The 12,287-nt window shown below is 44.4% G+C and overlaps 1 protein-coding gene across 7 annotated transcripts in view; it reads left to right on the top strand.

The window, feature by feature from the left end:
• grid2 (glutamate receptor, ionotropic, delta 2) overlaps positions 1–11,294 on the top strand; it is a 410,310-nt gene extending 399,016 nt beyond the window's left edge. Inside the window, exons 16-17 of one of the 7 annotated variants that reach the window (XR_008415513.1) lie at positions 6,450–7,322; positions 8,693–8,840. Coding sequence is in view for 6 of the 7 variants with exons in the window: in XM_053869669.1 (XP_053725644.1) it covers positions 5,649–5,678; positions 8,693–9,148 (486 nt within the window). In the remaining variant the exon portion in view is untranslated. Of the gene's footprint in view, positions 1–5,648; positions 5,679–6,449 lie in introns of all 7 variants that reach the window. The other 6 variants (XM_053869669.1, XM_053869672.1, XM_053869671.1 and 3 more) reach the window with 6 other exon arrangements.
• The last annotated feature ends 993 nt before the right edge of the window (positions 11,295–12,287 follow it).

The raw sequence follows: 12,287 nt of genomic DNA, 5'->3' as shown, positions 1-12,287 counted from the left end.
TTCTTAAATAATCCGATCCAGAAGCAGCGTTTCCTCTCCACACACTGTTGAACACACGGCCCCCCTGCTCCGTCACCACCTTTAATCTGTCTTTCAGACCAGTGGTCATGTCCACCAGTGGTCAGCCACAAAGAGGCGCGGGTGATTAGCGTCACCTTAAACACAGCGGAGACTGAGATGCGCGGCCCCCCACCATCTTCATTAGAGGAGCAGCTTGGGAAATGAGCTTCCCACTGATGTGACGGTCTCAGACTAGATGATCATAAGATGGTGGAGATGGTTAGAGCAATCCCAGGTGGATGGTGACTCCAGGATGAGGACTAATGCCGTTTGAAATACTCTGGCTTATAACTATTAAAACAAGCAGTTCTGTTACCATGGCGACAACCTGAGGGGCTCAGTCGGCCGTGTCTGTTTTTGATAGTTCACCCCTGACCTCCGTCGTGCCAAAGCAAAGCCTTATGGATTGCCATTGACAATTGTTGGTGTTCAATGGGTCATCAGTCGATCGATCTTTATTTAAAAGCTGCATGACAATGTGCAAAGTATATCAGGAGAACCAAACAAAAGGCGGTGTCTTGCAGCCCGTGCACAACCCACGGCTCATTCCCCAGTTTCATGCAGCTCTTCACCAAATGAGCCGCTGAACTGGCAGCGACTTTGGTCTAGTTGTTGATCTAGATGATTGTTTATACAGGAAATAAGAAGTAAAAGTAAGAGTTATGCTGGCGAAATGTTAAAAATATTGTTCAGAGATTTAGACTTGCATTTAACTTTGAAACATAAACAATAAACGTCAGCCAATGTGAGTTGGCTTGGACCGCTTTACATGACTTAGTTCCAGGTTTCACTTTGTCATACCCTAAACTAAAGGTATGGCATGTGTTTCACCTGTTATTCATTGTTGAGCGTCGTGAAGTCCGTTTAATTCAGTGGAGTGAAGACGAGATGCTCCAGTCTGCAATGTCGCTCACACACAGACCGGGGCGACGTTATTGGTAGCATGAGCCAAGTGAAAAACATATACCAGTAAAATAAATGGCGCACACATTTCTATCGACGCCACTTGATATTTCGAGGAGGATGACGGTAAAAATGTGTGAATTTTAAAAATACACGCACAAGAGACGTACGCCGGACGCTTACCAGCAACCTAGTGACACACAGGGACGTACTGCAACCACTATACTGCAGCCAAGTCACATGACCAGCTGTTCAGGTGAACCTTACAGAATCAGAATCAGAATCAGAATCAGAATCAGAATCAAATTTATTGCCATGGTCAGTGGGGAGCCCACTGACTAGGAAAGTGCCTTGGAATAAAGTGCAACAAAAAACAAATAAAATAAATAGAATAACATTACAACAAGGCTGTTCATGAATTTAACAATCTGACGGCCGAGGGAAAGAAGCTGTTCCTGTGACGGGAGGTTCTGGTCTGGATGGACCGTAGCCTCCTGCCAGAGGGAAGAGGAACAAACAGTCTATGTCCAGGGTGAGAAGGGTCGGCTCTGATCCGACCTGCACGTCTCTGGGTCCTAGAGGCATACAGGTCATGAAGAGGTGGCAGGCTGCAACCGATCACCTTCTCAGCAGAACGTACGATGCGCTGCAGTCTGCTCTTGTCCCTGGAGGTGGCACTGTTGTACCAGACGGTGATAGAGGAGGTGAGGATGGACTGGATGATGGCTGTGTAGAACTCCACCAGCAACTTCGTCGGCAGTCGTAGTTTTCGTAGCTGCCTCAGAAAGAACATTCTCTGCTGGGCCTTCCTGATGAGGGACCTGATGGTTGGCTCCCATTTGAGGTCCTCAGTGATGGTGGTTCCCAGGAAGCAGAAGGAGTCCACAATAGGAATGGATAAACCAGCCAACATGAGAGGGGACGGAGGAGCTGTTACTCTCCTGAAGTCCATGATCATCTCCACTGTCTTCTGAGCGTTGAGCTCCAGGTTGTTGTGGCTGCACCAGGACACCAGCCGCTCCACCTCCCTCCTGTAAGCCGACTCATCTCCATCTGAGATGAGCCCGATGATGGTGGTGTCGTCCGCAAACTTGATCAGCTTCACGGACTGGTGACTGGAGGTGCAGCAGTTAGTGTACAGGGAGAAGAGCCATGGAGAGAGAACACAGCCCTGAGGAGACCCAATGTTGAGGGTCCGAGTGTCGGAGACAGTCGTCCCCAGCCGCACACGCTGACTTCGGCTGGTCAGGAAGTCTGTAATCCATCTGCAGAGGGAGTCAGGCACGTCCAGCTGGCGAAGCTTGTCTTCAAGCAGAGTTGGAAGAATTGTATTAAAGGCAGAGCTGAAGTCCACAAACAGGATCCTGGCATAGGTTCCTGGGGAGTCCAGATGCTCCAGAACGAAATGAAGGGCCTGGTTCACTGCATCGTCCACAGATCTGTTGGCTCTGTAGGCAAACTGCAATGAGTCCAGGTGAGAAGCAGTGATGGACTTCAGGTGAGAGAGAACCAGGCGCTCAAAGGACTTCATGACCACAGACGTCAGTGCCACCGGTCTGTAGTCATTCAGTCCAGTGATCCTGGCCTTCTTGGGAACAGGGATGATAGTGGAGGACTTAAAGCAGGCAGGAACATGACAGGACACCAAGGAAGCATTGAAGATGTCCGTGAACACTGGAGCCAGCTCAGCAGCACAATGATTCAGGATGGCAGGGGAAACTCTGTCCGGACCTGCCGCCTTCCGAAGGTTCAGCCTCCTGAACTGAGTGCGCACGTCTTGCTCCATGATGTCAAGAGAAAGAGGGGGGAGGTGAGGGGGTGGCTCATCAAAAGTGACTGTGATCTTTGCTGTCTCAGTGACATCGTTGGTCTTAGTTGTGTCACTAAGAGACAGCACAGTCCTTTGTTGTAAAGTGGAACATGGGGCTGGAGAGACCACAGAGGTGCTGGGGCAAAATGGCTGCTCAAAGCGACAATAAAAGTTGTTCAGGTCCTGCGCAAGAGTGAGGTTGTTCAGACTGTGGGGGGCACGTGGCTTGTAGTTAGTGACCACCTTGAGCCCTCTCCACACCGCAGCCGAGTCATTGGCTGAGAACTGCTGCGTGAGTTTGTCAGAGTATGCGGCCTTAGCTTTCTTCAGCTCCCTCTGAAACCGATACTTCATCTCTTTGTAGCAGTTCCTGTCCCCACTCTTGCGAGCTGCCTCCTTCTCCCGTCTAATCTGGCTGAGTTTAGTTGTGAACCAAGGTTTGTCATTTGCATAACTCACCTTGGTGCAGCTTTACATATGTGTAGGATGTGGCTCTTTTCAGCAACACAGTAAAACATTGTGGCTCTTAGCCTCTGACTGTTTGGCCACCTCTGCAATAATATATCAATACTGAAATAACTAGTAAAGTCTGTCTGACCTCATGGTTCAGGTGGAGAAGAGCATCGAAGTGTTCGATCTATACGCAAAATAAAGCAGTTTAAAGTGATAAAAATTCTATGTGTTCAATATGTTGTACACAGTTAGTATACACAATATGCATTTTGCGTAGTATTTTATATAGAGATCAGATAGAAGCAGATGGAAGAACAATTCTTATTGTTTCTGCTCCATCTTCCCTCCAAACAAACACTTCATCCTTAACTATAGTTGACTATAAAGTGAACTGTGAAAAGAAATCGAAGCCTTGCCTTGTGTTTTAGTTTTAATGGTAGAACAACCAGAGTATTGGAGGGAATTAAATGGAGGCCATTAAGCTCTTAGAAAACCAATAAAAGAATCTTAAAGTGAATTCTAAATGAGACATGAAGCCACTGCTGTCAGTTGATAAGTGAGTACGTGATGAACTCGCGCTATCGAGTGGATTCATCAAAATTCAACAAGATGGTGGTCGCTCTGAGAAAACAGTTAAAGAAGAAGAAGGGCTAAAAGGGAGGGGGGGTCTCTGCCGCGCGGAGCAGTGGATTGGACCTGACATCAGTGCTGCTAACTAGATTAATTGCATGTGTCGCCTATTAACCAGCAGAACCTCCACTTTTTTTTTTTCTTTCAATTTGCTTTGAGTCAAGGATGATGAATTGGCTGGAGTGTGTTCAGCATCTAAAGCTAGATAAATAGAGCAGAGGAGCCTGTGAATCTGCACTGAAGTCATCATGCAGGGTTTGTGGGTAATTGTTTTTAAAAGCGTCATTTTATTTACCACAAGATTAATGAGAAGGGTCTGAAAAAAAGACGTCTAGATAGAGTAGGACTTGTGTGTAACCAGGAGGTGTCTCTCCTGACTCTCTGTGGGTGGAAATTTTGAATCATGCGGAGACACCCTCCATGTACTGCCGTGTCATGATGTAGTGTTGTCAGATGACAGGGTATGAATAAATGAAATAATAGTGCCGCTTTAGTCTACCCACTATGTCAGGGGTGCCCATTGCTGAGTGTTAGATTTTGCGTTTTGTTACAAATCAGTCTGAACTTAAGTCTCTTATCTCGAATTCATTGTGATCTGCTTGAAAAGCTCTTGCTACTTCTCATAGTTCTTGGGCCTTGGACTTTTGTGCTGCCCTTGGGATGCAGTTCTCTGGCTGGCCTCTAGGTGCCCAGTTTTATCAGCCTCCCAGGCCACTCACACGTTGTCCAATTGTTTTATTAGCAAAAACAATTAAAAACTTCAGGACAATCTTCACAACACTATCTTACAATATATAGTAAAACATTACAACCAGATTCCCTCTTGAACTCAAGCTTGTTCAATTTAATCGAGTGAAATTGAGGCGTTTGTTCTTGGTGTGACCAAAAACTGTCCATCAAACTAAAGACATTCATATACTTCTTTGTATATATGGAAAAAAGGGGAATAAATGAGAGAAACATTAAGACAATTTTTAGACGAGGCTTATTCTCTCCATACAAAATGACCAATGTTGCGTGGCAAAGACCTCAACATCCCTCACTCCGCCGGTCTGCAGCAGATTATCTAGTCTTCAGTCCTGAAAATATGAAAGATAATGCATGATGTAATATACAGATCATTGACACTTGGTATTCGCTTGTGAAGCAATGACATCATCGTCTCTCCCTAAATGACCTTCTCTTACAGACACACACAGTTCACACTCATGCATGTTCCCATTGCACGGCCCCGTCTGACCTCATCGCTCATGCCTGGCTTTACGTCAACACAGAGAATGTTCACACACTGTGTCATGGTGTTGCTAAACCTCAGTCATCCACATGCTATGTCCTCGTCCTCGTGGGACAAGTGTGAATCTCAACCAATGCAAGTGAATCCAAACACAAGCCCTGACTCATGCACACACCCATCTTTCCAACTCACCCCAAAACTGCTCTACTACCTGTATCACTGGGCTGCATTGTTGTCTGTGCTTCTTGTACATTCTAAACACGCCTACATGTACATGCGTCTGCGTTTCTTTACGCTTCAACTGTCGTAATGGCTGCTAAGTGTCTGTGTGTGTGCTTCGTGTCCAATTTATCTCGATGTCTGGCTGACATTTCATTTCAGCAACTATTGAATCTACTTTCCACGTGAAACTTCAAGTTGTTGTCCGCACAAACACACATGGTTGCACCGTGTATTATCAGTCTCCCGGCCATTTTAAGTCTGGTAATTGAATTGAATGAAGTGCTCTTCATCATTTGGACTTAATACTGGTTGGTTTTGGGTTGGGTTTTACAACAGAACTCAAGTTACTGCTCTGGATATCTCAAGGTAAACTGAAAAATAGATGAAGCTTATACATGTTAAGTTTATTTTTCTACCTATATTAAGTGCATGAGTCTCGCTGTAATGACAATGATAGTGTTTTAAATGTGGTTTAAAGGAAGAGTTCTGTCACTGGGTCGACCTCTAAAGAGGGAAATTAGATCAACACAATTGGGTTTTATCATTGTCAGAACTCTTCCTGCATCTGTGGTTCTGTTTTTATCCTCCATATATCCATAGATTAAGAATGAGTAGATGTGGCTTTTCAAGCCTGTATGCATCCTCAACAGTTCGAATGGGAGTTTTCCCCAGTCTGCTCATTCTAACTCTATAAAGTTATTGGTGTCATTGTGGCTCAAAGCTTTCATATTTTTGTTTTGTTTCTGTAGATAAGTACTCTGTGTTGAGGGGTGTAGCGGGCGAGGGGAGAAAGTGTGAGAGAGGGGCAGAGAGCAAAACAAATTGCCAGGTTAAACATCTCCCCTTTCCAGGTATAACAACTGTGCGAATGTCTCTCTGAGGACACGGCACAGAATAAGCTGCTTAACTGTGTGTTTGCTGACTGACTGCCATGTCTTTCTTCTTGCTCACCCCCCACCTGTCTGTCTCTTCAACTGATCCTCCCTCTCCTCCACCTATCCATCTTTCCATCTGCTTGATCACACACCTCTCGTCTGTCTGCTGCCGTCTTTTGCATCTGCCTGCATGTGAACCAACATTTGGATGAAACTGTCCACTTTCTAATCTCTGAAACACCTTTTTGCACTGTCACACCAGAAGCAGGCGGATGGTCCGTCTGTCAGGCCCACTGTCGACCCCTGTCCGCACACCCCAAATGAGCACCCCCTTACCCTGGGCCAGGCCCAGAACCAAACCCCCAATTCCTCAAACGCCACCGTCACGAATCCCCATTACCAGCCCCCAGCATGCTGCGACATCCCTTGCGCCTTGATCGTGCAGCACTCCTTTGAACCCAGCAACCCCTCTGAGCTCACCCCCAAAATGAGAATGACCACCTTCACCACCTCACCGCCGACGCCAAGGTTATACATTCAATAGAAGTAAAGCTTTGGTTAGTACATGTGATAATATTTGAATGTTAAACCAACAACTTTAGGAGCATCAAGTGTTGGTCACTTTTAATATGAAGGCACTTGATAGTGACTGGCGTGAGCCAGTGGCCCTGTTCTTGCAGTGCGCCTTTTAGCCACTAGAGAGCAGTGTTCCACAACACAAGGACGCTTCCAATGATAAACTAATATACAGAAAATATTTTTATATTGGCAGTGGTTAAGCTGCTTTCATGTCTCTAGAGTATGTTTTGATAATAAAAATAATTTATTTTTGACAATACGGAGACTTGAAGAGACGCCTGGTGGTTCCACAAATCCCTCCCATGCATGTTTGACCCTTTCCGACTGGTTTGATTTAATCTTCACATCACCCTCCTATCTGAGCCACACTCCCTCGGTACCCTCTATCTGTATGCGTGTACAATATTGCCGCGACAACCCTTAGTGCCCCTTCGTCTTCTCCTTCCTCCTGCTGTCCCTTCCTTAGATAGCAACCAGGGCGCAGCGGTATCGGCGCCCGCAGCCTTTGAGCCAAACATGGTAGGGCCAAGCAGAACCCTCAGACACAAAGAGCACGGTCAGTAAACTTTTCAACAACGCCACCAACCTTTGCCCTGTGTTACCCTCCTGACATCAATACGAGAGGTATAGACGAGGCAACTGGACGAGTTTGAATTATTATTATTTTTTGCTTGAGTTTAAATCTGAGAGATTCCAACCATGACAAACCATCACTGTTTGTTTTGAGAATCAGTTATACAGCCGTTTTTCAGGCAATAAAAGTGCAATACATACCTAGAAAATAACACACTATCAAGCAAAGTCCAGTTCCACCGTCTGAACTGCTTCAGATGTCTTGGTAACCTGCACAGTCAACGTACTTTTGACACTGACCTGGATAAAGAGACCCTCCCCTGTTCCGTGGTCAGTCGTGTGGTTGGACAGTAAAAACATATCTCACAGTCCCTTCCAATCCCCACCCACCACCCTCGTGCACCGCACGCTGAGCTGCTGTTCAACAGTTAGCGCATGAATCACTGTCACCATTATTTTAGATCAAATAAGTTATTGATAAGATTTTTAAGTTTCATTTCACTTAAGATTATTGTATGTGCTTTGCCTTAAAGACTTGTTTAAGTAAGGTGATGTATATATGAACTGTAACGTTGGATGGTCATGATATGTAAGAATGCATCAGAACTATTGTGTTTTTGAAGCCTCTCACTTGAAAATGAGACGTTCATCTCAATGTGAGCTCTTCAGTTCAGATTTCAACCGATGCACAGCATCAATGTGACCCGTCACGACCAGGAAGTGGGCCGTGTAGGTCGCAATTCTGAACAGTAGTGATGAGTTGATGAGGTTTCACGAAACCATGTCCGTGTTTTCAGCGGCCACTAGATGGCACTGTCCGCTTCAAACAACTATATCCGCGACACCTCATATGATTTTAAGTGTCAGCTATTGAGCTCTGAAAGTTAGAACAGTGCATCATGAAAACTCTTCAAGCCATCACTATTAAACAGAGTTGTGTCAGATTACTGTTGTGCATCTCTTATTTTAATGAGACTTGATCTTGGAATCACAGAGCAAGTTTAAGGTTTTCACACCATAACAGTCTTCACCTCTTACAGTCCTTGTAGTATGTGTATTTGCTCCTCTTTCTCAGTTGTCACAGCTCAGAGTCTGTTTCTATATCCCTCCCTCCATTTGTCCTCTCCTCTCTCTTCTGCTTCCTTTTATTATTTCACTCCCTGCATGTTCCATCTTTTGCTATCGTCCATTAATACTTTTTGATGGGTGACCTTTCGAAATTTTCTCAATCCTTTTTCTCTCTGGTTTTCATCTCAATCCTTAACCATGACCTTTTTTTTGTTTTTTTGTTGGCCATTCACCATCCACGCTTCCTCTTCTTCACCTCTAAACGCAACCCCTCCCCACCTGCAGGACGATAAGGAGATCGACCTGGAGCACCTACACCGCCGGGTTAACAGCTTGTGCACAGAGGACGAAAGCCCCCATAAGCAATTCTCCACCTCTTCCGTCGATCTGACCCCCCTGGGCATGGACGCGCTGCCCGCTGCGCGGCAGGCGCTTGAGCAAATCAGCGATTTCCGCAACACCCACATCACCACCACCACCTTCATCCCGGAGCAGATCCAAACCCTCAGCCGCAGTCTCTCAGCCAAAGCCGCCGCAGGATTTTCTGCTGGTTTCGGAAGCGGTGGTAGCGGCCTTCAAGACCACCGGACTGGTGGGGTTGGTCCGTTCAGACAAAGGGCCCCCAATGGTGGCTTTTTCCGCAGCCCTATCAAAACAATGTCCTCAATACCCTACCAGCCCACAGGACCAGGACCCAACTTTGGATACGGCAATGATCCAGACAGAGGAACTTCTATATAAGAGGGCTCAGATGGTGCAAAGGGAACGGGAGGCTGTGGAGTGAGAGGAGCGCTAGGTGCAGTCAGTTAAAGGGTCCCAAAATAGGCATCTGTGTACATAAGAATCTTTACATTTTTAGTTCTGCTTGGGCGCTTGTATCCAGAGATCGAGCGGGGGAACTGCTAAGGTCTACCTAAAATCTATGTGGTCAAAGGGTCCTGAGTCTTTGCTTTACTGTTGTTCTTGTGATTGTTTGGGGGATCATTTGGGGAGAAAATGTGTGACATGGGGTATTTTTATTGGTTTGGTTAAACAAGACTACATGTATTGACTCTGAATCTTATCTAAACTTGACTTTAGAGTTTAGATGTTTCTTCTCATGTCAACAAGGAACGTGTCTTTGTTCTTGTGAGTCCCATGGCGGACAGAGGAGCGGATGATTCACCCACGAAGGGGAAGTTGTTTTGGAAAGCTGTTTATAAAGGGATTGATGACAAACAATGTTGTCTTTGGTCCTGGAGACGGTGGATATTTGTTGTTTTTAAAGGCGGGAAAACAGAAACTGCTGTCATTTTCCTGCTGTCAGGAGCCTAAAACTCTATGAGAGAGCCCCACTCCAGTCATCCTGGGACTAGCTGAAACTTTCAAACCGCAGGTGCGTCCATCCATCTCACGACGAAGTGCAACAACTCGACACTGGAGGACAATACATTTCATCAAGACTTGCAAACTGAATCACGCACTCTTTGATGCACATCGTCGTCGCCACTGAATCGCACCAGTGCCCACAGACTTGTAAGTGATTGTACCTCGATTTCTGCTGTTGGCTTTTTCAACCACGGTGAGTTCTTCTGACCCGATGGCAAAAAGGGACGATCCAAAAAGAAACGACTTACAGAAGAAGAAGAAAAAAAAACAGAACAAGTCCAAGGCTTATTATATGTCTTTGTTTTTTTGGAGAAAAAAAAAAGTATATTTTGATGCGTGGAATGTGTTTTGATCAGGAAGTACAAAAACATTGTTCTGAGCTGTCTGTTTTTTTGTTTCCTCTCAGCAAATTTGAATAGAAGAATAAGTGCAGTGCTGTTTGTTTTTGCATTTTCACACCACCCGGTTTGTTTATTTGCCTAGTTTTGCTTCATCCCCTCACTAAGTTAAGTCCATGTGTTATCACGACTTGATCTGTCAAACTGAGGTGAAACCATCGCAGCAGCAGCAGCAGCTTTAGTACAAGCCTTATATGTCGGAGCAAACACCAACAATATCCCCAAGACAACACACCCCTAAATGAGCAACTCTGCACTTGCACCATTCCGAATGGTGACGTCACGAGGGGTGAAAATAATGGCTGCCTTTTATGAGATGAGACCATTTCATATATTTAACGTTAAGGGTACTGTTTATTCTACTTGTTTTATAAAGTGCCAATTAATTCAAATTAAACCATTAAGGTGCATTTTTGAAGGGAATAAAATTAACAATATTTTGTGGAGGAAGGTCGGGGTGGTAAAACAGAACCCTTTTTTTTAACTAACACTCTATTAATAATGTCAGTTGTTTAGATGCATTTCTGTTTGTTACCTTTAAGATCAGCAACATGTCGTGCATATAGAGAACTCAAGCGAACCACAGACACATTAGGTTTTCGTTCCTTAGGATACAGTAATGGCTACTGAATGACAAATAAGAAACATTAAAACATTTAAAAAAAAAGTTTTATTTAATATAAATAAGAGACATTATTAAAAATGTATATTTTACATGTTCATACTATTTTTGTTTATCAAAAATGAAAGTTTATCATGAGAGAGCTTTAGAGTGGAGTTTTACTGTCTGTTTATTTCCTGAACCCTGCCGTCCCATGGCAGAAACACGAACCAACAAAGCGCTCTGTGTTTTTTCTCATGACATCCCCAGTTTTTGATTTGCTGGCGAAATAACAAGCGGCAAGTTGATTAAAAAGAAAGCATGCCGAAACTTGCGCTATCTGTTAGCGTTTTTTTTTTTTTTTTTTCCATCCATAGGACAGGATTTACTTGATAATTTACAGAAGATTTACGATGTACAGTATTTAATATAGGCCTATTTTGATGTATGTGTTGCATATTATTCAAAACTGAACAAACTGGGGCCTCTGTTACAAGTGGCGAAGCTTTCTGTGTATAATTTGTCTAATAAACAGGTTTTCTACAGCGGGATGGTTATTGCTGCCTTTTTTCAGAAACAAAGTTTGAAGTGGATTTTAAAGTGACCTGCCGTTTCCATGCAAGTGAGAAAGGCTCATTCAATGGCTGTCATATTGTGTGAGACTTGAAAATGTATTCAACCAAAATTGATGCATGATTAAAAACGTTAAATGTTTTTTAAGTCAAAAAGTGAAGATCAGTTTTATATTCAAATGTTCAGTGATTTCCCTGCGCGCTATTATTTCTATCATTCCTTTAATCTTCTAGAGGTTGTACTTCAAAGACCAGGGGACTGCTGTTAACAGCTGGATAGACTCAATAGGGATTCAAGTTCAGTGGAGCTCAACGTTGTAATACTAGATTCTGACCTGGAGGTGACGCTGTTTCACTCTGAACTCTCAATCCAATCCTCATATCAGTGGTGTGGAGTGGGACTTGTTTGCATGTTAACGCCGTATGAGAGAGAAAGTGACTGTTTTACTGACGCCATGAATAAATTATGAACCACCTACTGGGCCCTGAAACGACACTTACGCTTATCAGTCATTATGACCAGTCATGATGAGGTGGTAGATGCATATTTTCTGCTATATCAATGAGGTAAGATATAATAATATAGATAGAAATAAGGAGGGCAGGACTGGAAAAAAAAAGAAGTGGCAGGGGGAGAGGGTCATTTGTGAAGATGCTCCATGTGTCGTTCTATTATTACAGCTATTCTATTCTAAAAGGCATGATCCTCAGTCCCAGGTCCCCAGTGGATCTGGTCCTCTGTGTGTTTAGTACTGAGAACACTTTGTTTTGGACTGCTCAGCCCTTAGACAATTTCATGAAAACGCTATTTTGCACATATGAACAGGTTGGGATGGCCAAACTCTTATATGGCTTCCAAGAGGTCTTGGGAATGATCGACACCTCATGGCGAGGTTTTGCCGACATGCTTAACAGGGGGGAGCCCCGGGACAGACCCAGGA

This window comes from Synchiropus splendidus, chromosome 7 (assembly GCF_027744825.2).
Source record: "Synchiropus splendidus isolate RoL2022-P1 chromosome 7, RoL_Sspl_1.0, whole genome shotgun sequence".
Lineage (NCBI taxonomy): Eukaryota > Metazoa > Chordata > Actinopteri > Syngnathiformes > Callionymidae > Synchiropus > Synchiropus splendidus.
The sequence above is the reverse complement of the archived record's forward strand: the minus strand, read 5'-3'. Positions and strand labels throughout refer to the sequence as shown.